Source organism: Acinonyx jubatus, chromosome A1, assembly GCF_027475565.1.
Source record: "Acinonyx jubatus isolate Ajub_Pintada_27869175 chromosome A1, VMU_Ajub_asm_v1.0, whole genome shotgun sequence".
NCBI classification, from domain to species: domain Eukaryota; kingdom Metazoa; phylum Chordata; class Mammalia; order Carnivora; family Felidae; genus Acinonyx; species Acinonyx jubatus.
The window spans coordinates 115,688,640-115,713,050 of NC_069380.1; the positions used below are offsets into that span (position 1 = coordinate 115,688,640).

At 40.6% G+C, this 24,411-nt stretch overlaps 3 protein-coding genes and 1 long non-coding RNA gene across 4 annotated transcripts; all 4 read left to right on the forward strand.

The window, feature by feature from the left end:
* The first annotated feature begins 3,047 nt into the window (after positions 1-3,047).
* LOC128315481 (protocadherin beta-6) lies at positions 3,048-7,422 on the forward strand. Its single transcript, XM_053222126.1, has one exon. The coding sequence runs from the start codon at positions 4,494-4,496 to the stop codon at positions 6,939-6,941; it is 2,448 nt and encodes an 815-aa protein (XP_053078101.1). The 5' UTR covers positions 3,048-4,493; the 3' UTR covers positions 6,942-7,422.
* Positions 7,423-7,568: 146 nt separating this feature from the next.
* LOC128315484 (protocadherin beta-17-like) lies at positions 7,569-12,678 on the forward strand. The gene has a single exon (XM_053222131.1). It carries the CDS (start codon positions 9,606-9,608, stop codon positions 12,003-12,005), a length of 2,400 nt encoding a protein of 799 aa, XP_053078106.1. The 5' UTR covers positions 7,569-9,605; the 3' UTR covers positions 12,006-12,678.
* A 3,421-nt stretch (positions 12,679-16,099) lies between these two features.
* LOC128315510 (uncharacterized) lies at positions 16,100-18,096 on the forward strand. The gene is made up of 2 exons (XR_008298320.1): positions 16,100-16,609; positions 16,653-18,096. It is a non-coding gene; the product is annotated as an uncharacterized LOC128315510 (long non-coding RNA).
* A 1,938-nt stretch (positions 18,097-20,034) lies between these two features.
* On the forward strand, positions 20,035-23,641 carry LOC128315503 (protocadherin beta-7-like). The gene has a single exon (XM_053222186.1). The coding sequence runs from the start codon at positions 20,335-20,337 to the stop codon at positions 22,720-22,722; it is 2,388 nt and encodes a 795-aa protein (XP_053078161.1). The 5' UTR covers positions 20,035-20,334; the 3' UTR covers positions 22,723-23,641.
* The last annotated feature ends 770 nt before the right edge of the window (positions 23,642-24,411 follow it).

A 24,411-nucleotide genomic window follows, 5' to 3' on the forward strand; every position in this document is an offset into this window, starting at 1 on the left:
TCTCTTGAACTGGTAAAATGACATACCAGTAAACTGTAATAAGTTAAGTATGGAGCAACTACTATAAAAGCTATACAGTGTGATGCACCAAAAAATGCTATAGATAAATCAAAGTGGAATTCTAAAAAAGTGTCCTAATAAACTACAAGAAAGGCAGGAAAAAGAAAACAGAAACAAAAAACAGAACAAATAAAAAAGAAAAAATAAAATGTCAGGCTTAGGCTCTAATATATCAGTAATTACATTTAATGTAAATGGTCTAACATATCAGTAATTACATTTAATGCAAATGGTCTGAACACACCAATCAAAACAAAGAGATTGATATAATGTGTTTAAAAATGACCAACTGTATGCTGTCTACAAGAAACTTCACTTCAAATATGATATAGGCAGGTTGAATGTAAAAAGATGGGAAACATATTATGCAAATGTTGATAAAAATGTATTAGGAGTGGCCATACTAATGTCAGATAAAGTGACATCAGAGGAAAGAAAATGACCAGAGACAGAGTAGGACATTAGGTAATGATAAAAGAAGACATAGCATTCCTAAATACGTATACATATTTACAAACAACAAAGGTACAAAATACATGAAGCAAAAACTGACAAAACTGAAAGGAGAAATAGATCTACAATAAAAGTTGGATACTTCAATACAGAAAATCAGCAAGAACACAGAACCGAACAACACCCTCAACAGGATGGATGTAATCCATATTTACAGAACACCTAGCCAAAAATACCAGAATACACATTCTTTTCAAATGCTTCCCAAACATATGCAAAGTAGACTGTGTAAACAAGGCCATACACAAACTTCAATCAACTTAAAAGAATTGAAATCATACAGTGTGGGTTCTCCATTCACAATAGAATCAAACTAAAAAACATAAAGTAACAGGAAAATCTTCAAATGCTTGAAAACGAAACATTTCTAATTAATCCATGGATCAAAGGCAAAGTCTCAAGGAATATAAAAAATACATCAAGCTGAACTAAAAATGAAAAGACAACAAATTAAAATTTATAAGACACAGCTAAAGCAGTGCAGAGGGACATTTATAGCACTAAATGCATATTAGAAAAAAGGAAGGGGCGCCTGGGTGGCTCACTAGGTTAAGCGTCTTGACTCTTGATTTCAGTTCAGATCATGATGTCACAGTTCGTTGAGTTCCAGCCCTGCGTGGGACTCATTGATGGCGTGGAGCCTGTCTGGGATTCTTTTTCTCTCCTTCTCTTTCTGCCCTGCCTCTGTGCACATGTGATGTTTCTCTCTCTCTCAAACTTAAAAAAATTTTTTAAAGAAAAGAGGAAAAGTCCCAATCATCTAATCTCCCACCTCCAGAATCTAGAAAAATAAGAGAAAAATAACCCAAAGCAAGCAGGAGAAGCAGGAGGAAGGAAATAGTATAAATAATAGAAGAAACCAATTAAATTCCAAATAAAAATAATAGAGAAAACCAATGAAATAAAAAGTTGATTCTTTGAAAAAATAAAACTGACAGACATCTAACAAGGAAGTCTTCCCCAAACATTTGAGATTTCAAATGTGTTTAGCATCAATTCCTTTATATTTTCAGACTTTTATGCATCATTTCTTTCTCCCATCAATTGAGAGCGTCTTTAAGTGATTGCTTACATATCTGCATCTTTGCCCTGAGTCATTGTTTTTCCTTGCATATAGTTAAATGAGATTTTAAGAGATTTATAACAAAATTAAAGAGTTCTAAGATGAACCATGAGGGTTAGTCTTTATCTTTCATTTTTAGTAAACTTGAAGAATTTTTAAAATGTATAATGGAATCAAAGGAAAACAAACATTTGTAGCATAAAAATGGAAATCAGCTTGATCAGCTATGCAATAATTATAAGCTAACTAAATAAAATTAAGTTTAATATACTTTGTAATGTTTCATCAAAGTATTATTTCAGCTCTTTGATAATAATCAGTTAATCTTAATGATCTGTCACTTCACATAAGCATACACGAACATAATAAGTATTGGCATGAATATTGGAAATGGTGTTTTTTTACCTTGTTTACATGTTGTGTCTAGAGGAAACCAAGGTTTTGCCACCTAATTATTAAAATTAAGCTGGAATATGAGTAAGAATGTTCCCAATGAATGAAGGAAACGTTCAATATCTTGAAAGAGGTGTGGGTTACATGGATGGATCCATTGTTAAAATGGCACAGTTAAGATTGGTGCATTTCAATTTGTGTAAATGTTACCTTAAAACAACTATACAAAAATAAACATTGACTGGGAGGCAGAGGGTGGAGGGAAAGATATAGATGAAGCAAGACAAGATGTTTTGAAGCTGGGTGATGTGTACATGGAAGTTATGCTGTTTGCTTTGTATGTACTGGACTTGTTCCACAATAAATGCTAATGAGTTATTACTTGTGAGACAAGTTGATAAATGTCAATTCAATTCTACTCTAGCAAAGCAAAACAAAAGAGAGTAAAGCAGAGACGAATTCTCCTGAAAGAATCTAAAGTAATCCATTTCCATAAAAAGGCAGTTTCTTCACATACCAACTGACACCCTTGAAGGATACATTAAGATATTCAGTTCTTCTTTCTATAATAAAAAGCAATGTTCTCCAAGATATTTCAGTGATCTAAACTGAGTTCTACAAATGCTTGTACTGCTAGTAAAATTTGCTTTAAAATGAAAAATTATTCAGTAAGCTATCTGTGAAGATGTGTGGTGGTGCTGCAGGTCAAGAGAGTAAATAAAGGACTGCACAGATGTCAGGGATGCCATTAAGCTGGAATCAGAATATCCACTGAAGGAAGGAAATCTTTAGGGTTGGGCTAGAAATAGCTCTGTTTCAAAGAAGAAACTACACCCATCTAATGTGTTTATGGTTGTTGGTTTTACTTCATCAGTTTATTTTGTCATTCATACCCTCAAGGAAATCTATTCTCAGTAACATTTATCAAGTGAACCATAGAGACTGGTCATCATGATCTTATTTTTTTATCCTTCTGGATAGAGTGCTTTTTAAGTACAAAATTATTTCATATGGTCAGAGTTTAGATTTTATTTAGCTTTACTTATTTTACCTAGAGTTGAAACATTTTGAAAAAGATCCTCAGTTTTAATCTTTCATCATTTTGGCTCTTACCTGAAGTGAAGTTTGGTTGAACTCAGTTGATTTAATCTCTCAATATATATGAAATCAATCTGAAATGAAATTATGCTTGGCGCATTTTGTGTTGTTATATGTGCACTGACCCAGTTCATGTATTTTCAGGATGTTTAAAGACATGTTTTCCTATTAATCTGAACAGAAACTGAGGAGATAGAAATGGATAAAGCCATGATGAACCATCAGTGAATTCTGTGGAATCCACTCAAGTGTAATTCACCTTTCACATTACCTTATTTGATGTTTATTTATAGAAACTCATGTCATCTTTGTTGTGGGAGGGTTGGTAGAGGTGAATGTTTATTTTCTGCATTGCATTATGTCCTTACAACAGGATAATATATTTGGGCCTCGATTAATTACTATAGGAGTTAAATTTGATTTAAAAATTACAATAATATAAACAATCCTAATAAAAATCATGACCAATTCTACCTGTACAAAATGAAGTAAAATCCCAAGATGTGTACTCATGACAGACTATTGATTGTTGCTAGTTCCTCTTTTAAATAATTGAACTAATTAGATACTTCTATCTTAAGTATTTCTTGGCCTCAGTTTTCCTTCTAATAGCCCAATTCTTTCCTTTATTTTGCAGGTATAAGCACAAAATAAAGTAGGTCTGTTGTTTATGTCATTTTATGAGCCATATAACTTAGAGAAATAGTTTTTTAATCTTATAATTGGTGTTGCTAACCAACATTTACATTTTGTAGTTTATTGATTTGTTTGTTGGGACAAATAATGTACATTTTGAATTCACAAATCACACTATTCGTCAGAGATAAATTTCATTGCCAAAGAATACAAGATGATCATAGTAAATATACATTATTTGGAGTAGTGATTTTTAAACGTTAGTATGCATGAGAATCACTTAAAGACAAAGATTGAAGTGCAGATTTCAGTTAGCACCCCCAGAGAATTTGATTCAAGATCTAGAGGGAAGACCAGGGGTTGACTTTGAAAAAACAACAACCCAAGACTCCCAAGTAATTATTTATGCATATGGTTCACACACTATGGTTTGAGAAACACGGACTCCACCTCAAAGTCTTTATAACGCTCAGATTTGGGGAATATTATTGCCTGTATGTTATCATATTGAAGTTATCAATTTGAACGCGTGGTGGCAGTGCAGGCTAAGAGAGTGAATAAAGCTCTGCAGATTCGGTGGACTCCATTTTATTCAGAGACCCCCTCTCCCCTCAAATACAAGACACATTTACAGCTAGAGCAAAGTTAGAAGTATTCAGGAAGGCAGTCGTCACCAGAGAAGTTATAAGACAAATTCGAAATTCAACAGCAAAGAGATTACGGAGGGTAGATGATGGACGTGGTGATTGGGACTGGAAAAGGATTTTTTCCTCTGGAATCAGACCTAATAGAAATGGCGCAAACAAAAGTACATCGCAAGAAAAGGCAAGTGACTATCCTCATTATATGGATGATTTTGTGGGAAGTGGGTTCAGAGTCGATTCAGTATTCTGTACTGGAGGAGACAGAAAGTGGCACGTTTGTGGCCAATTTGACAAAGGATCTGGGACTCAAGAGAGGAGAGCTGGCTGAGCGGGGTGCTCAGGTCGTTTTCAAGGGGAACAGACAGCATTTGCAGCTTGACCCACAGACTTATGATTTGCTGCTAAATGAGAAACTGGACCGGGAAGAGCTGTGCGGTTCCACTGAGCCGTGTGTGCTACCTTTCCAAGTATTACTGGAAAATCCCTTGCAATTTTTTCAGGCTGCTTTACGAGTCAGAGATATAAATGACCACGCCCCAGAGTTCCCAACCAGAGAAATGCTACTAAAAATATCAGAAATTACTACACCAGGAAAGCTATTTCCTTTGAAAATGGCACAGGATTTAGACGCTGGTAGCAACGGTCTTCAGAGCTACATAATCAGCTCCAATCCTCATTTCCACGTTCTCACTCGCAATCGCAGCGACGGCAGGAAGTTCCCGGAGCTGGTGCTAGACAAAGCCTTGGACCGGGAGGAGCAGCCCGAGCTTAGGCTTACCCTCACAGCACTGGATGGTGGGTCTCCGCCGCGTTCTGGAACCACGGAGATTCAGATACTGGTCTTGGACATCAATGACAACGCCCCCGAGTTTGCTCAGGAGCAATATGAGGTGCAAATCCCTGAAAACAATTCCCTGGGCTCTCTGATTATAACCGTCTCAGCGAGGGATTTAGATGCTGGATCTTTTGGGGAAGTATCTTATGCCCTATTTCAGGTAGATGACATTAATCAGCCCTTCGAAATAAACGCAATTACAGGCGAAATTCGACTGAGAAAGACTTTGGATTTTGAGGAATTTCAATCTTACCATGTGGATATTGAGGCTACAGATGGCGGGGGACTATCAGGAAAATGCTCTTTGGTCATCAAGGTTCTGGACGTAAATGACAACACTCCTGAATTGACCATGTCCTCACTCACCAGTCCCATTCCCGAAAACCTGCCAGACATCATAGTGGCAGTTTTCAGTGTATCAGATGCAGATTCTGGACAAAATCAACAGATTGTTTGCTCTATAGATGACAATCTCCCCTTTCTTCTAAGACCATCAGTGGAGAATTTCTACACATTGGTAACTGAAGGAGCGCTGGATAGAGAGAGCCAGGCCGAGTACAACATCACCATCACCGTCACCGACTTGGGGACCCCCAGGCTGAAAACGCAGCACAACATAACCGTGACGGTCTCCGACGTCAACGACAACGCCCCCGCCTTCAGCCAAACCACCTACACCCTGCGCGTCCGCGAGAACAACAGCCCCGCCCTGCACATCGGCAGCGTGAGCGCCACGGACAGGGACTCGGGCGCCAACGCCCAGGTCACCTACTCGCTGCTGCCGCCCGCGGACCCGCAGCTGCCCCTGGCCTCCCTGGTGTCCATCAACGCGGACAACGGGCAGCTGTTCGCGCTCAGGTCCCTGGATTACGAGGCGCTGCAGGCGTTCGAGTTCGGCGTGCGCGCGGCCGACCGCGGCTCGCCCGCGCTCAGCAGCCAGGCGCGGGTGCGCGTGCTGGTGCTGGACGACAACGACAACGCGCCCTTCGTGCTGTACCCGCCGCAGAACGGCTCTGCGCCCTGCACCGAGCTGGTGCCCAGGGCGGCCGAGGCGGGCTACCTGGTGACCAAGGTGGTGGCGGTGGACGGCGACTCGGGCCAGAACGCCTGGCTGTCGTACCAGCTGCTCAAGGCCACGGAGCCCGGGCTGTTCGGCGTGTGGGCGCACAACGGCGAGGTGCGCACGGCCCGGCTGCTGAGTGAGCGCGACGCCGTCAAGCACAGGCTGGTGGTGCTGGTCAGGGACAATGGCGAGCCGCCGCGCTCGGCCAGCGTCACGCTGCACGTGCTGCTGGTGGACGGCTTCTCGCAGCCCTACCTGCCGCTCCCGGAGGTGGCGGCGGCCGAGGCGCGGGCCGACCCGCTCACCGTCTACTTGGTCGTCGCCTTGGCGTCCGTGTCGTCGCTCTTCCTGTTCTCGGTGCTGGTGTTCGTGGCGGTGCGGCTGTGCAGGCGGAGCCGGGCGGCGTCTGCGGGTCGCTGCTCGGGGCCCGAGGGCCACTTTCCGGGCCACCTGGTGGACGTCAGCGGCGCGGGGACGCTGTCCCAGAGCTACCAGTATGAGGTGTGTCTTCGGGGAGGCTCGGGGACTAGTGAGTTCAAGTTCTTGAAGCCGATTATCCCGAACTTCCCTCCCCAGGGCATTGGAAAGGAAATGGAGGAAAGCCCCACAGTTCGGGATAGTTTCTTATTCAGTTAAGTATTCTATTCAGCTCTTTTGAAAATCTCTTTAAACTCAAAGTTACATGTTATTGATGGTCCGATTTTAATTATTTACGACAGGTCCTTAGATTGAGAAAAAATCAGATACTGAGTATACACAGGATTTTCCCTATGCTATGGTTAGTAGATTTTTGTTACTTTCAACTATATTTGACAGTCTGAATAAAAAGTAAATTTTTATTTGAATACTTTAAAATTTTTGAAACTCAATCATCTATTCATTTTACAAAAATTGTAATGCAAAGTCCTTAAGTAGGATTGTATATCTATTAGTGACAATGGTCATCACTATAGCTATGTAAGGAAATTTTTAAAATGTGAGTGTTTGGGGCATTTGGCTGATTCAGTTGGTAGAGCATTCGACTCTTGACCTGGGTGGTGAGTTCAAGTCCCATGTTGGTTATAGAGCCTACTTAAAAAAAAAAAAAATAAATAAAATGTGACTGGTTGATGTTTAATCTGCTTGTTTAAGTTTCATTTTGGGGTGACTGCCACCGTGTGAATAACTAAAGATAAATACTAAAGATGGCTAAATGCGAGGATAGCCATTCATATTTATGGGTAATTCAACATACCATAATACTCAATACATTTTTCTATGCATATAAACTTTACAAAAGTATCAGTACATTAAACTCCAATTTGTGAGCTTCATGTACGCCCATGATAGTCTTTTTTTAATAATACCAACCCAATTATAAGTGCATAATAAATATTTGTTGAAAGTTATTAACATTCCAATAGTGAATTTTAAAAATTAATTTTCAATGAATACAGAAAAATGCTAATGAAGTACCTTTGTCAGTAAGTGAAATTACACATCATTGTTTTATTTTCTTTCTAAACAGAAAACACTCTCCGTGCACCCTAAACTCCATTACAGAATATAAAATGTTGAGAGTATATTTCATCTCCTTGTCTTTGTCTAACAAGCTGAAAGTTCAAATGTATTATTTAGTAAAATCCAAATTATATTGAAAAATACCTTCCTCCTAGCTTCTAAAGCTTTTTTATATGTGATACCTGCCAAGACCTAAGTAAGCTATTAGTGTCAGGTTATTAGGTAATGTCAGATTTTCTGTTCTAGTGCTGTGTAAGTACCATTTATCTTTCTTTTTTAAGTAGGCTCCACGCTCAGTGTGGAGCCCAGTGCAGGTTCTGAACTCACAACCCTGTGATTAAAACCTGAGCTGAGATCAAGTCAGTTGCTCAACCAGCTGAGCCAGCCAGCCACCCTGTCATTTATCTTTATTAACCATAAAATCATTTACTTTCACAGTTTAGCCCGTATTTGTCTTGTGCTGGTTTTATTTGTAGTATTTTAAGAAAAAGTTCTCATTTCACCTTCCCATCAAAGTCAGGCAATTTATACTAAAGTGACAGCTGAGTGAATATTTTATTTTTATACTTAATTAAAATGGAACCAGCCTTAACTAAATTATATTTGACTGTGATTTGTGTCCAAATAAGTGAACTATCATGGATTATTACTAGGTGGTTCAATGAGTGTAGGGAACACTTACTGTTTTGCATTCTTAGATATTTATCCCCTGCTCCTCGGAATAGCATTCTTCTTTGGGGGAAACTACTTTTCCTGCTAGGTCACTGCAACCACTTGGCTTTCGTTGGTGCCATGGTATTTTTCGGTATACTCATTTCCATAGTCCCAGGGGATATACACTGGGATGGACCCCTGTCCAATGTTGACAGGTTAAAACACTTCCCCAGAAAATGTATCTTTAACTCCATTGACTTTTTTTCCTTCTTCATCTTTGTAGAAAAGACACTGCCTGAATCCTGAACTTATATTGATTTCTAACAAATCAAACAGCCATTTCCTCTTAGTCTTACTGGGCATTGCATGGAGTGATTTTATGAAGGAAAAAAAATTGCCAAAGGCTATGTAGTCCAGGAGACTGACACGAAATCACATTTTAATTTTTTTCAGGGGTTACAGGCACATTTCACTTTGGGAGTGGAAAGTAAATTTTAAAATTTGTAACTTCTTCCAACAATACAACAAATTAGTACTTTTGTAATTGAATGTAAGCACCCATAAGGAAGAACTTTTGTGTTTATTTTACCACTTAATCTCCAGAAGCTGGAAAAATGACTGCATGGAGAAATACTGGTTAAATGGGTAAGTGATTTTGTCTTGAGCAGAGTTTTGTGTTACTGAACTTGTACCTTGTACCTTTAACGAAGATGAATATAGACATAGATATATAGGTATTACTTTTGCTCTCACAAATATTGTTAGTTACCTGTTACCTGCAATTGGGTGGAAGAGAGTTTATAACCCAAAAGGCTTTCTATTTGTTTTAACTGTTGCATGATGCTTTGAAAAGGAAAAAAACAAACAAAAAACCCTGAAGTTGTAAGGCAAGACGCTTGGTGGCGCTGCAGGCTAAGAAAGTAAAAAACTATCTCTGCAGGCACCATAATAGCTGAGCAGTTTCTAGCTGCTCAAAAAGGAAGTGTTTTACACCATTAGGGGGATAGTAGGTTTCTGAGAGGCAGCTATCGCCATATCAATCAGTGTTAAGAACTAACTCAAGATTATTGAACCGAGATAGCGGAGTTGGCTGCACAGCAATTATTTTGTGATTAAATAACTGCATCTTTTGGACCCTAAGGAACGATGGAAACACCGCTACCCAAAGCGCCACAGAAAAGGCAAGTGACCGCCATTATTATTGTATTAATACTATTAATTCTGTGGGAGGTGGACGGTATGACCATTAAATATTCGGTTCTAGAAGAGAGGGAAAGCGGCTCTTATGTGGCCAACCTTGCAAAAGATCTGGGGCTTGGCTTAGGGGAGCTGGAGGCACGGGACGCCCGGATTCTTTCCAAAGGGAATCAACAGTATTTGCAGCTCGAGCAGAAGAGTGGGAATTTGATCCTAAAAGAAAAATTGGACCGGGAAGAGTTGTGCAGTGACACAGATCCATGTATACTGCATTTCCAGGTGTTACTAAAAAGCCCAGTGCACTTTATTCAAGGTGAACTACAGCTACTAGATGTAAATGACCATGCCCCAGAATTCCTGGAAAATGAAATCCTCCTGAAAATCTCGGAAAGCAGCCATCCAGGGACTGCATTTCCTTTGAAAATAGCTCAAGATTTAGACATGGGCAGTAACACAGTTCAGAACTACACTATTAGCACCAACTCCCATTTCCACCTTTTCACTCTAAATCACAGTGATGGCAGGAGATACCCTGAGCTGGTGCTGGACAAAGCGCTGGACCGTGAGGAGCAATCAGAGCTCAGGTTAACGCTCACGGCGCTGGATGGTGGGTCACCGCCGAGAACTGGGACTTCTCAGGTTCTCATTGTAGTCCTAGACATAAATGATAATGCCCCTGAATTTGCTCAGCTGCTCTATGAGGTCCAGGTCCGAGAAAACAGCCCTGTAGGTTCCCTTGTCATCACCGTGTTTGCTACAGATTTAGATGCTGGGACCTATGGAGAGTTATCCTACTCATTTTTCCAATCCTCAAATCAAGTGATTCAGGCCTTTGAAATAAACGCAGTCACGGGGGAAATTCGATTAAAAAAAACGTTGGATTTTGAGGAAATTCGATCTTATCGTTTGGAAATTGAGGCCTCAGATGGTGGGGGTCTTTCGGGAAAATGCACTATAGCCATAGAAGTGATGGATGTAAACGACAACGCCCCCGAACTGACAATGTCAGTACTCATCAGTGATATCCCAGAAAACACGCCTGACACCGTCGTCGCGATTTTCGGAATTTCAGATCCAGACTCCGGGGAAAATGGCAAAATGATGTGTACCATCCAAGACCATCTCCCCTTCTTTCTGAAACTTACTGTAGAAAATTTCTACACTTTGGTGACTGAAAGAGCGCTGGATAGAGAGAGCCAGGCCGAGTACAACATCACCATCACCGTCACCGACTTGGGAACCCCCAGGCTGAAAACGCAGCACAACATAACCGTGACGGTCTCCGACGTCAACGACAACGCCCCCGCCTTCAGCCAAACCACCTACACCCTGCGCGTCCGCGAAAACAACAGCCCCGCCCTGCACATCGGCAGCGTGAGCGCCACGGACAGGGACTCGGGCGCCAACGCCCAGGTCACCTACTCGCTGCTGCCGCCCGCGGACCCGCAGCTGCCCCTGGCCTCCCTGGTGTCCATCAACGCGGACAACGGGCAGCTGTTCGCGCTCAGGTCCCTGGATTACGAGGCGCTGCAGGCGTTCGAGTTCGGCGTGCGCGCGGCCGACCGCGGCTCGCCCGCGCTCAGCAGCCAGGCGCGGGTGCGCGTGCTGGTGCTGGACGACAACGACAACGCGCCCTTCGTGCTGTACCCGCCGCAGAACGGCTCTGCGCCCTGCACCGAGCTGGTGCCCAGGGCGGCCGAGGCGGGCTACCTGGTGACCAAGGTGGTGGCGGTGGACGGCGACTCGGGCCAGAACGCCTGGCTGTCGTACCAGCTGCTCAAGGCCACGGAGCCCGGGCTGTTCGGCGTGTGGGCGCACAACGGCGAGGTGCGCACGGCCCGGCTGCTGAGCGAGCGCGACGCCGTCAAGCACAGGCTGGTGGTGCTGGTCAGGGACAATGGCGAGCCGCCGCGCTCGGCCAGCGTCACGCTGCACGTGCTGCTGGTGGACGGCTTCTCGCAGCCCTACCTGCCGCTCCCGGAGGTGGCGGCGGCCGAGGCGCGGGCCGACCCGCTCACCGTCTACTTGGTCGTCGCCTTGGCGTCCGTGTCGTCGCTCTTCCTGTTCTCGGTGCTGGTGTTCGTGGCGGTGCGGCTGTGCAGGCGGAGCCGGGCGGCGTCTGCGGGTCGCTGCTCGGGGCCTGAGGGCCACTTTCCGGGCCACCTGGTGGACGTCAGCGGCGCGGGGACGCTGTCCCAGAGCTACCAGTATGAGGTGTGTCTGCGGGGAGGCTCGGGGACCAGTGAGTTCAAGTTTCTGAAGCCCATTTTCCCCAACTTCGTGGGTGAAGCAGCTGGTAGGGACGCCGAGGAAAACTCTAATTTTACAAATAATTTTGTGTTCACTTAGGCATCTCACCTTAAGGGGAGATATATGATAATACTAACTAATGTATTATTAGTTCGCAACCTGTTCATTCACATAAAGAACTACATATTCACACAATAATTATTGTCATATTTATAGGTATTTCAGCCTATTGAGGTATTTTACGTTCTGAATCTCTGGGTTTTTGTTGGTGGTGGTGATGGTGTTTTTAGCCAGCTCACATTTTGCATGTTCATACAATAGGGGAGAAATGGTGTATCTGTTTTGTGGGGGTAAGATTTTTGGAGGTCAGAAATGTTTTCAGGTTCCTGATGTTTGAGCTTGTTCACTAATATCTTGTTATGGCTAAGAGAATTGTGTTTTCTGATTATCATTAGCATAGAGTATTGTAAATCATGACTTCCAATTTTAAAAATACTTTTCATTTATACAAATGAATTATACTTTTCATTTATACAAAAAAAACTTGTCACGTTAGAAATTGTTAGATTTCTGTAGTAGTGTTTTGTCTTGCCTCAAAGGAACTAATATTTTATCTGGGTGTTGTCTAAGTTGAGTATTGTCTTTCAAAATGATCTCTTTGGACTATACCATCTGATACAATTTTAAAGAATTCAATCCCTGTTAAATAGAAAAAAATGTTGGTAAACTTATGATTACTTTTTCAAAATAAATGATTTGGGTATGTAAATAATGATTCTCATTCTTTTAAAATAATAGAAAGTTACATGATTCAAACAGATTCAGTATGAATAGAAAACAGAATTTTTTTCTTTCAGATTTTTGTTTAAATTCTAATTAGTTAACATAGAGTGTAATATTAGTTTCAGTAGAATTTAGTGATTCATTACTTACATACAAGACCCAGGGCTCATCATAGATTCATAATTAAAACTATCATGTTTCACCTGAATGTAATAAAGCAAAAATTATATGCAACTATAGATTTTGCTTAAGCTTAGATAAATAATCTCTATAAGGTTAAAACACAAGAATATAATGCATAGTAAGATATTAGCATCACTTAACTGCCTGCTAAAAAATGAGGCATCCTCTAATACATGCCCCCTCACCTTACTTTATACTTTTTGTTATATATAGTACCTTTCCAATGTTTATAGTATTTACAATGTATTTTTAAAGGATAATCCCCATGATTTTTTAGACTTTTTATGTTTTCAAAGTCAGTGTACCCTTTCACTCTGTTTCATGCAAACATGTTCAAGCATTTATTTATTTACATATGGTAAGCATAGTTAGTTTTTAAACCTGTCTGATACTTCTGATAGCTTAAGTTTGTATGCGCCTATTTCTGCTGTATTGTTACTGATTTTTCTTATTGGTTTTATCTTTGTTTCTTTGTGTGACTCATATGGTTGATTGCCCTTGAAAAATTTACTTGTAGGATGTCCTCAAAGCCTAGGTTGCATGTTTCATCCTTCAAAATGTATTTTCATTGGGTTCAGCTAGGATTCTTAAATCACTCTCAGTAGGGAACCACTGCAAACCAATTTTATGGCTTGATGTTTCTCACAACTCAACATATGCATATTGAAAATTAAACACACATGAAGACCAGTCAGTAGCTATAATTTCCCAGGCATCTTTTCTTTTTTTTCTGCTCTACTTAACATCAGGAGCGCTTCCATATAGTTCCCTGAACTTGGGGTGAGGGAGCATCTTTAGATTTATGTTTACATTGTATAAACATATGTACATATAGTGGATATAGCCCTGTGGGGATCTCTTAAAATGGGAGGATCTTTGTAGAATATGCTGCAAATTTGGTTGACCCTGAGTCTTGATTTATATTTAATCTCATGAATAGCTTCAAATCAAAGTCCAAGGGCAAATATTTTTAATTGCCCTGAGGGAATAATGAGTTTTGTTGTTCTGACACACGGTTTACTCCTCCATTACAAGCTTCCATCAAAAATTGGGCTTTTTTTCCATTGTGTTTTCTACTATGTTTTTAGCTCTTCAATTTTTTTAAGAGAGAGAGAGAGCGAGTGGGGAGAGGGGCAGAGGGGGAGAGAGAGAGAGAGAGAGAGAGAGACAGAGAGAGAGAGAGAATCTTAAGCAGGCTCCACACTTAGTGTGGAGCTGGAGGCAGGATTTGATTCCAGGACGATAACTTGAGCTTAAATCAAGAGGGAATTGCTCAACCGCTCAACCCACTGAGCCACCCAAGCACCCCTAGCTCTTCAATATTTTTAAAGTAGTTTTTTTAAAAAGTCTTGTCCATTATTCTTTATTGTTTTCCATGGGAAAGTCATCTGAATTATCTATACCATCCATTTCAGAAATGAGGAGTTTTGCCTAATGTTGTTTCAATTTGCAGATTCAATTTTGCCATCATTCCAATGATATATGAGGCTATTTTTTTTGAATCGGTGTTTCATTCTTTGGGTACCCTGCCCAGGCAAATGATCTCCTTTCCTCACTAAACTTTAATCTCATGGAGAGAGCTCTTTTTCTATTACATTTAGGAAAATAAATACTGAAGTAAATATAGACGAATGAGAGTTGAATAAATTATTGAATTAATGAATTAGTGTGTTATTTTATCATCTGGCTTTATAAACTTATAAACTACAACAAAAAAATTACCTATTTTTATAAAATGCTGATGTACTGTTTACACTATTTGACATTTGTTTCGTTCACCTAACAATTTATCATTTACAAGTGCCTGGGCTCAGTGGTTGGGTGTTCGACTCTTGATTTTGGCTCAGATAATGATCTTACAGCCCATGGGTTCAAGCCCTGCATCAGTCTGTATGCTGACAGTGTAGAGCCTGCTAGGGATTCTCTCTCCCTCTCTTTGCCCCTCCCCCACTCATGTGTGCACGCATACACACACACACTCTCTCAAAATAAATAAATAATAAAACTTAAAAAAGAATGATTTATCATTTAGAATATGTGAGCCAACTATCATCTTGTAAAGTGTATGATATGTTGAGCACTTTCCATATTTATTCACAAATAATGAAATTTAATTTTATTTATTGTATTACTCATAAGGGGAGAATGAGTCTAAGATTCAGTTTCAGACTGTATATATATATATATATATATATATATACACACACATATATATGCATATATATATATGTAACTAATTATATATATAATTAGATTATTAAACATTTTTATCCTTAGTTTCTCAGGAATGCACCTGTAATTTTTTATTCTGCCCTATTTTTGAACCAACTAAGATGTGTTAGCATAAGGGAACACTTTAATTGCTTGATGATTTTATACCTTCTTTTCCTTTACAAACTCTGACAAACTCCTATTCCTTATAATTTGAGTGAAGGTATGCAATTTTGACTTTGACCTTGGGTGACTTTGGGTGAATTATTCAGAATTCAGCACAATAAAAAAACAGAAACCACTATGTATATCTAACCAATAACAGATATTTGCTAGAAGGTATTAGATGCTTACAGAATCAGAAGAACTGGACAAGCAGAAGTGAGAGAGCCTGCAATTAACTCCTGGTTTTGAAGCCATACTACCATTTTTGTAGTATAGAAATCAGGAAGCCACTGCTACTGCTACTATCAAAACTGTTGCTCCTACAATGTCCTCTCCCATCATCACCTCTAAAACTGGTGAAAATTCAGGGGAACCTAGTGTCTAGCTGCCACAATGGCCTCCAATTACTTCTGAAACTGATGGCTCGACACAGAAATGGTGACTTGGCTGCAAGCACTCACATCTCTCTGACCTTGCTGATTAATAGCAATGACAGTGGGTAGATGACCTTTGCCTGTCTTCTCAGGCTCATCATCTGAAGCCATCTCATTGGTAAAACCTAATTTTCATCCAGAATAATAATTCAGAGTCCTTAAAATTAAATTTTAAGATATCTGGACCCAGAATTTTTAAAAAATCATAAAAAGAAGTAGGAATGGATGACAGTTGCCAAGAGCCCACTGAGGAAGCATCATTAGTTCAAAGAGAATCTTGTCTCAGCAAATGAATTCATTTATTGCTTTGGGGCTAAGTTTTCAGTGGAACAAAAATTCTTTTGGCTACAAATCACACCACCAATATGTAGAAATGCAATCATATGCTCCTCTAATAACCAACCCAAACATTTTTTTAGTTGCTCATGTGGATATGTGGGCTATAAATTATATTTCCCAACTTCTGCTGTGATTGGAAGTGGTCTTGTACCAAAGTTATGGCCACTGAGACATGACTACAAGTGCCATGGAATATTTCATGGAAGTAGTCTTTAAAAATGAAGACAAAGCCTTCCCTTTCTCCTACTTATTGGTCTTAATGGAGCTATAAAGGGTGGATATTAGACAGCGGTCTTGAACTGTAAAGTGAAGGCCATGATTTGAAGGTGATAAAACAACAAGATGGAAAGTGACTATCCCAGATAGCACTGAATGCATTTCAAGCCACTATGCTTTTATAAGAGAAAATAAAATTGTATTTTGGAGAAGCCATTGTTGTTATGGTTTCTTCTATAATATCAGGTTGAAATTATAGAGAACATATTTATATATAGAAATTACCTAGAACATAATTCTTGCTGTTATAGTAAGCTTCTTTAACAAAATGATATTTAAGATAATCAAAGAAGGAACAGAGAAAGTTATGAAGTTTACATGCATGTCTTACAAAGAAAACAGCTCAAGATTTAAGAAAAATAATTTTTAAAAATGAATTGATTATAGGAATAAAAGTAAATTAATTAAGTAGAATAATAACCACAGAAGATTTCACCAATAAAACATAAGTCTATTTCTTTGAAAAATTCAAGGGTATTTTGAGTTAAATTGGTGGGTTGGACATATACCTTTAATTTGGCTTCCTCTAAATATGCACTAACATGAAAGTAAAGAGATATTTTCAAAAATATAAACTTATAATAATGGAAAGAAGAAGGTAGAGGACAACAGGGAAAAATCTTAGTAGTTGGAAAGTAAATGAATGATTTAGTGGAATGACAAACCAACTACCAAATCCTGAAGTGTGAAAAGCTGAGAACCAATCCTGTTGAGGCTGCAGGATTTTCAGAAGCATCAGAGCCATCAGCCCTAGATACTATGGAAATGATGATAGCATGCCAAATATGGAGGGTCACATTAAAATTGCCTGAAAAGTGGTTAAATCTACAGCAGATAACTTTTCCCCAATGTAGTCAATGAGCAACCTCTTTCTCTGATCCTAGCATTAATTCTAGAGTTTTGATTTCTCATCACCACAAAAAAGGAGAGTCATTATATTAGAGGTTCCACTGGCAAAGTTGAGAGCAGGGGTCATATGGGTAGTAGAAATAAATGACCATCTAAACATTGTATGCTGACGGATTGTTAAAATGCAATGAGAGTCATTGGGACCAATTACAGATGTTTCCGTTCTCAGACACATGGCAGAATTTTAATTGTATTTCTTCTTTAAATTACATGTGGCCAATAAAATGTGAGAATAAATGATATATGTTACTTCTGGGCTAAGGCTTTCAGAGACTGCACATGGTTTAACACATTTACTTTCTCCAATACAGTGATCCTCAAAGCATAGTTAGAGATGGAGTCTCCAGAAGCCTGGATCCCTGGCTGAGCACCATGAGGACTCCATGCTGAACTGTATAGGATATATAGTGTGAGAAATGAATCAACCTTCATTGTGTTAAGCCTCTGAGATTTGGAGGGGTTGTTTGATATTGAAGCATTACCTATCATATCCTGAGTGATGCAGATATCCACTCGTCTTCCTCCATCAGTCCTTTACCTTTTCAACTTATACCTTTTCCTTTTGAGTAGGAGATTTTATAGAGTTGAAGAATCTAACCAGTCCAAGTGGCAAAGACCTATTCCGACTGACACTAGGGTTTCCCCAACCACAAGTGCTTCCAGTTCACCTTAGAGCACACATCAAAATGGACAAGCCCTGCCAACATGCTTAGAGCTAGCACTGAACTCCTTAGGCTACCAAACTAAGTTAAGAACAGACACCTGAATGATACCCCTGAAGAAAGCTTCTAAAAAGAAAAACTGAAACAAAAACCAGGCAAAGAGGGAAAAAAGGTAAATTGGACAAAATAAAGTTTTCAGAGATGAAAACTTGAAAAAAAACCCTAAAATTAATATCATCAGATAAGTTGTTACATCTATGAAATAAGCACAAAAAGAGGACTCTCTTGAAAAATTCCTTAAGGGGCGCCTGGGTGGCTCAGTCGGTTAAGCCTCCGACTTAAGCTCAGGTCACGATCTCGCGGTCCGTGAGTTCGAGCCCCGCCTCGGGCTCTGGGCTGATGGCTCAGAGCCTGGAGCCTGTTTCTGATTCTGTGTCTCCATCTCTCTCTGCCCCTCCCCCGTTCATGCTCTGTCTCTCTCTGTCCCAAAAATAAATGTTGAAAAAAAAATTTTAAAAAAAATGAAAATAGCACAATGATGAAATACTCCAAGAAGTAAAAATACAGGTTATATAGAAACTATAAAATAAGGTTTCCTTTAGACTTCTTAGCAAGCAGCACATTGATTTCAGGGAGCTCACTGACAAAATATTTTAAAATTCTGAAGAAAAATATTTCCAACCTCAAACTCTATCATCAAATTTCCAATCAAGTTTGAGGGCAGACTAAAGATATTTTAATATCCTCAAGGTCACAACAAAATGTAACTCTTATACATTCTTCTCTGGAGACTACTGGAATATATCTATTAAAATGATAGAGTAATCCAAGAGAGGAAGTCAGAATAAAAAGAGAAGAGAATATTGAAAAAAAGAAATGAAATGAATCTTCAAATGATGTCCAAGGATAATCCCAGGATGACAACTGTGTCTCAAGTGCAAACTAGTCCAATGTGGAGCTGTGTAACTCAAGAGACAGGCATTTTGGAGGATATCATCATCAAGTCCCCTGACATCTTTTCAGATGAAACTATTATAGGATGAATCTATTAAAGCCATGGAGTAAACCAAAAAAAGAGGAAGAAATAAAATCCTAAAATAGGAAATCCAATGAGAATAAAAGACAAAGAGAACTCCAAGAATGACAGCAAAGGAAAGTTCGAGGATGATAGCAATGCAGCAGATGTAGAAAACAAACACTCAATTTAAAGAAAATTGGTATCTCGGGAGATATGGGAATGACCATGTGGAAAATTCTACTGAGAGGCAATTGGAAGTATGGGAAGAACACGTGATAAATAATAAAGAAAATCAAGTAAATGAAAAAGCAAGGCAATTATTAACTTCAAGAAAACAGTGAAAAAGAAAATATAATTAGTACACAACCATGTTTGAAATATACTACAACTAAAGGAAGGCATGAAAGGGCCTTGAGTGTACAAGAGCTAAACCTAATCCAATATAATGAGTCAATTGATAATGCCTAAAATTAATAAAAATACAGAATACAGAATAAGGCAGAAGAGAAAACTAAAGGAGTTTAAAATGACTGCCTATTGGGAAGGGATCTAGGAAAGTAAGGAAACAAAGGCGGACAAAGATTTTATTCTAAACCACTTAGTACTATTTGATTTTGAACCAAGGGTCACATATTTTGAAAAAAGAACCGCATTTTAAAAGATCAGCAAAATAGAGACCTTACAAGTCTCCCCAAGAATAAAAAGGAGATAAAAAATTAAACATTACTAATAAGAACAAGGCTATAACCAAAGATAAAAAATACAATGAATTTTGCAAATCCAGATAAAATGACTAGTTTTTAAAATTAAATACAAATTACTTTAAAACTAAACAAAACCTGGACAGATAACCAAAAGTGAAATGGAAAAGATAGTCATTGATTTACCACCAGCAAAGCCACCAAACCCCCAATCCATTAAAAAATTGGAGAAAGGTTTAAGATTTACTTCTGGTGGGAAGCCAGAGTTGAATTTCCTGTTCCCAGATTAAGGAAAACAACACATTTACTTTTCTACTAATTCAGACTATCAGAGGGGTAAACAATGTAGGCCCTTACTAACATTACTGTGACCATTTAAGGTAAATGGTAATAAAACCGCAAAGACACTTGGCAGGGGGGAAGCTACTCCTGTTGCAGTTCCTTTAATCCGCCATCTTTTTGTTCTATTCTTGAAAGTGGGAATAACATCCACAAAACGCAAGGTGGCGCTGCAGGCTTAAAAAGAGGGGGAAATATTCGCACAAAGGATGTTAGACTCCAGTTTTCAGAGGAAAGCTGGCCAGACAAGAAAAGTAGAAGAAAGGAAACCGTGGTGTTGGAGTTGGGGAAAAGTAGGACCCCTCCCCACAAACATACCAACTCATTTCTAAGGATTCGGTTTCTGCCATTTCTGAGAACTGCTTGAGGCCGAGTGAACGTGGTTTTGAAAGATTGTTTAAACGAAGAATGGAGGCCAGAGTGATGCCTGAAGTGCAGAAAAGGCAAGTGTTTTTTCTTTGTGTATTTCTGGGAATGTCTTGGGCTGGCACAGAACCGCTTCGGTATTTTGTGGCGGAGGAAACGGAGAGAGAGACCTTTCTGGCCAACCTAGCAAATGATCTGGGGTTGGGGGTGGGGGAACTGTCAGCTCGGGGATCTAGAGTCATTTCAGATGAGAACATACGATTTTTACTATTCAAGCCGCTTACTGGTGATTTACTTCTAAATGAGAAATTAGACCGAGAGGAACTGTGTGGGCCCAGAGAGCCGTGTGTGCTACCTTTCCAGTTGTTACTTGAAAAGCCTTTTCAGATTTTCCATGCTGAACTATGGGTCAGAGACATCAACGATCATTCTCCAGTATTTCTAGATAGAGAGACTACCTTGAAAATATTAGAAAGTACCACTCCAGGGGCAACATTTCTCCTAGAAAGTGCACAGGATTCAGATGTTGGAATCAACAACCTGAGAAACTACACCATCAGCTCCAATGCCTATTTCCATATTAATGTCCGTGATAGTGGGGAGGGGAATGTTTATCCTGAATTGGTCCTGGATGCAGTGCTGGATCGTGAAAAGGTTTCTGAGCTCAATTTAACCCTCACAGCCTTGGATGGCGGGTCTCCGCCCAGATCCGGGACTGCCCTCATACGCATCCTGGTTTTGGACATAAATGATAACATCCCTGAATTTGTACAGTCCCTCTACAAGGTGCAGGTGCCTGAAGACAGCCCTGTTGGCTCCCTGGTTGTCGCTGTGTCAGCTAGAGATTTAGATACCGGAACTAATGGAGAAATAGTCTATGCATTTTTTTATGCCACTGAAGTAATTCTCAAAACATTTCGAATCAATTCAACATCTGGCAAGCTTTATCTTAAAGCCGAATTGAACTACGAAGCAATACAAACTTATACATTAACTATTCAGGCCAAAGATGGCGGAGGGCTTTCTGGAAAATGTACAGTGGTGGTCCATGTAACAGATATAAATGATAATCCACCGGAACTGCTTATGTCATCACTTACTAGCCCAATTGCAGAAAACTCACCTGAGACAGTAGTAGCTGTTTTTAGGATTAGAGACAGAGATTCAGGGAACAATGCAAAGATGGTGTGCTCCATCCAAGACCATCTCCCCTTCGTCCTGAAGCCTTCAGTACAGAATTTCTACACCCTGGTAACAGAGAGACCCCTGGACAGAGAGAGCCAGGCCGAGTACAACATCACCATCACCGTCACCGACTTGGGGACCCCCAGGCTGAAAACGCAGCACAACATAACCGTGACGGTCTCCGACGTCAACGACAACGCCCCCGCCTTCAGCCAAACCACCTACACCCTGCGCGTCCGCGAAAACAACAGCCCCGCCCTGCACATCGGCAGCGTGAGCGCCACGGACAGGGACTCGGGCGCCAACGCCCAGGTCACCTACTCGCTGCTGCCGCCCGCGGACCCGCAGCTGCCCCTGGCCTCCCTGGTGTCCATCAACGCGGACAACGGGCAGCTGTTCGCGCTCAGGTCCCTGGATTACGAGGCGCTGCAGGCGTTCGAGTTCGGCGTGCGCGCGGCCGACCGCGGCTCGCCCGCGCTCAGCAGCCAGGCGCGGGTGCGCGTGCTGGTGCTGGACGACAACGACAACGCGCCCTTCGTGCTGTACCCGCCGCAGAACGGCTCTGCGCCCTGCACCGAGCTGGTGCCCAGGGCGGCCGAGGCGGGCTACCTGGTGACCAAGGTGGTGGCGGTGGACGGCGACTCGGGCCAGAACGCCTGGCTGTCGTACCAGCTGCTCAAGGCCACGGAGCCCGGGCTGTTCGGCGTGTGGGCGCACAACGGCGAGGTGCGCACGGCCCGGCTGCTGAGCGAGCGCGACGCCGTCAAGCACAGGCTGGTGGTGCTGGTCAGGGACAATGGCGAGCCGCCGCGCTCGGCCAGCGTCACGCTGCACGTGCTGCTGGTGGACGGCTTCTCGCAGCCCTACCTGCCGCTCCCGGAGGTGGCGGCGGCCGAGGCGCGGGCCGACCCGCTCACCGTCTACTTGGTCGTCGCCTTGGCGTCCGTGTCGTCGCTCTTCCTGTTCTCGGTGCTGGTGTTCGTGGCGGTGCGGCTGTGCAGGCGGAGCCGGGCGGCGTCTGCGGGTCGCTGCTCGGGGCCTGAGGGCCACTTTCCGGGCCACCTGGTGGACGTCAGCGGCGCGGGGACGCTGTCCCAGAGCTACCAGTATGAGGTGTGTCTGCGGGGAGGTTCGGGGACCAGCGAGTTCAAGTTCCTCAAGCCCATTATCCCTAATCTGCAGTTTCAAAGTACAAGAAAGGAAGTGGAAGGATATCCCTCATTTCAGAATGATTTGGGTTTCTGATAAGGGATGGAACATAAATGTCCATATTGTGTCTGTAAATATTTTTCTATTATGAAATTCGTCCTGAGTTACCTGTAGAGGAGTGCTTTAATATTATTTAAAGTCAGGGTAAATTTCTTTACAGAGAAACGGATCCAGCTTTAGCCCTAGGAAACTTCCACAAAGCATGTAATGTATATGTGTTATATTTTATCTCAAACAATTGTGCATTTTTTGCAGCCTATTACGTGATTAATCTTGTTTATGATGTTTTAAGTTGATTTTGTCTTTACAATTTTGCTACTCTTATTTTCTGAGTTGGAGTGTTGTAGTATACCTACTCTTAGTTTTAGAAGTATAGATAGTATCTTTTAAAGCTTTTTAAAAAACGCTTACTATGCATCATACACAATTTTAACACTTTTAATATTAGAAGTAAATCTGTAAGGTGTTTTAGAAATGAGCAAATAGATATTCATAGAGGCCCAGCGAGTTCACTAGGGTCAGCAACTAATAAACGGTAGAGCTGAGCATCTCTCCTAGATGTGTCTGACTCTGGGATCTTGCTATGATGCTATACTGCTTTCTGTCATTAGATATCACCTGGCAAGTTTCTCCTAATTAAGGAGAAGAATCTTCTCAGGTTAGTATTCCTGTTGAGTGTTTTCTACGTTTGGAGATAATGTGTGTAGTGGTCTGTGGTTATATGTTCTCACATACCAATAAGCCAGCTTTTCTGGATCAATTATTCAACTATTATTATTAGAGCTGTGATCTGACCAAAGCTTAAGTTAAAAAATATTGAAGGATCCATTTGTGCTTTCTCCTTGTTATCTGAACATATGACCTTCATATCACAGAAAACTTAATGACCCTGAATAGAAATAATACATCAGTTTGATTGCTTCATTAGTTTATTTTTCCTCACATTGCAATAACTTTTCTACAGTGGTCCCTACCTACTTTTAAAACACATTTTCCTTCCTTAATTTTAAAGTTAATTTTTAAAACTTCCTATTCAATATACTGCAGTGATGAATCAGGGAAATATAAGAAAAAGAATAGTTTTAAATATGTCATATTAAAGAAACAAATTGTCATTAAATTGCTTAGAGATTCTGGAAAGTTAATGAGAAGTTTTGCTTGCTATAATAATGTGCCACTTCTTTTTCTTTAACAACTATTCAGATAATTTCTACATAGCTGTATTCTGAATGTATTATATGCTAAGTGCTGGTAACTCTTAAAATAGTACTGCTACTCTGAATTACTAATGGGATATAGTCTAAGGGCAAAAGAAAAACCCCTCAATGGCAGTAAAATCCTAAATTGTTTTCATGGTGTCAGGGTAAAATTATCCTTTTTCCAACAAATCAATGAAATGGAAAAAGGGAGGAGGGAATTCTACACAATGAAAGAAATTAAGACACATACCAAGCAAATATAATGCTTGGTGGGTCTTGATTCAAACAACCATAACAACTGAAAGAATTAGAGAAATTTGAATCTAAGTGGATATTAAATAATGCTAACCTAACTTCTTAGGTGTGGGGATGGCATTATAGTTGTTTTATTTTTTTAAGTATTAAAAGTTGGAGATCTATAATGAAGTATTTATGGGTGAAAACTTAGTTTGGGATCGGAAAATGATGGGCAGATAGAGTGAGCAATAATGGCAAAATATTGAGAACTGTTGAAGCTAGTGATGAG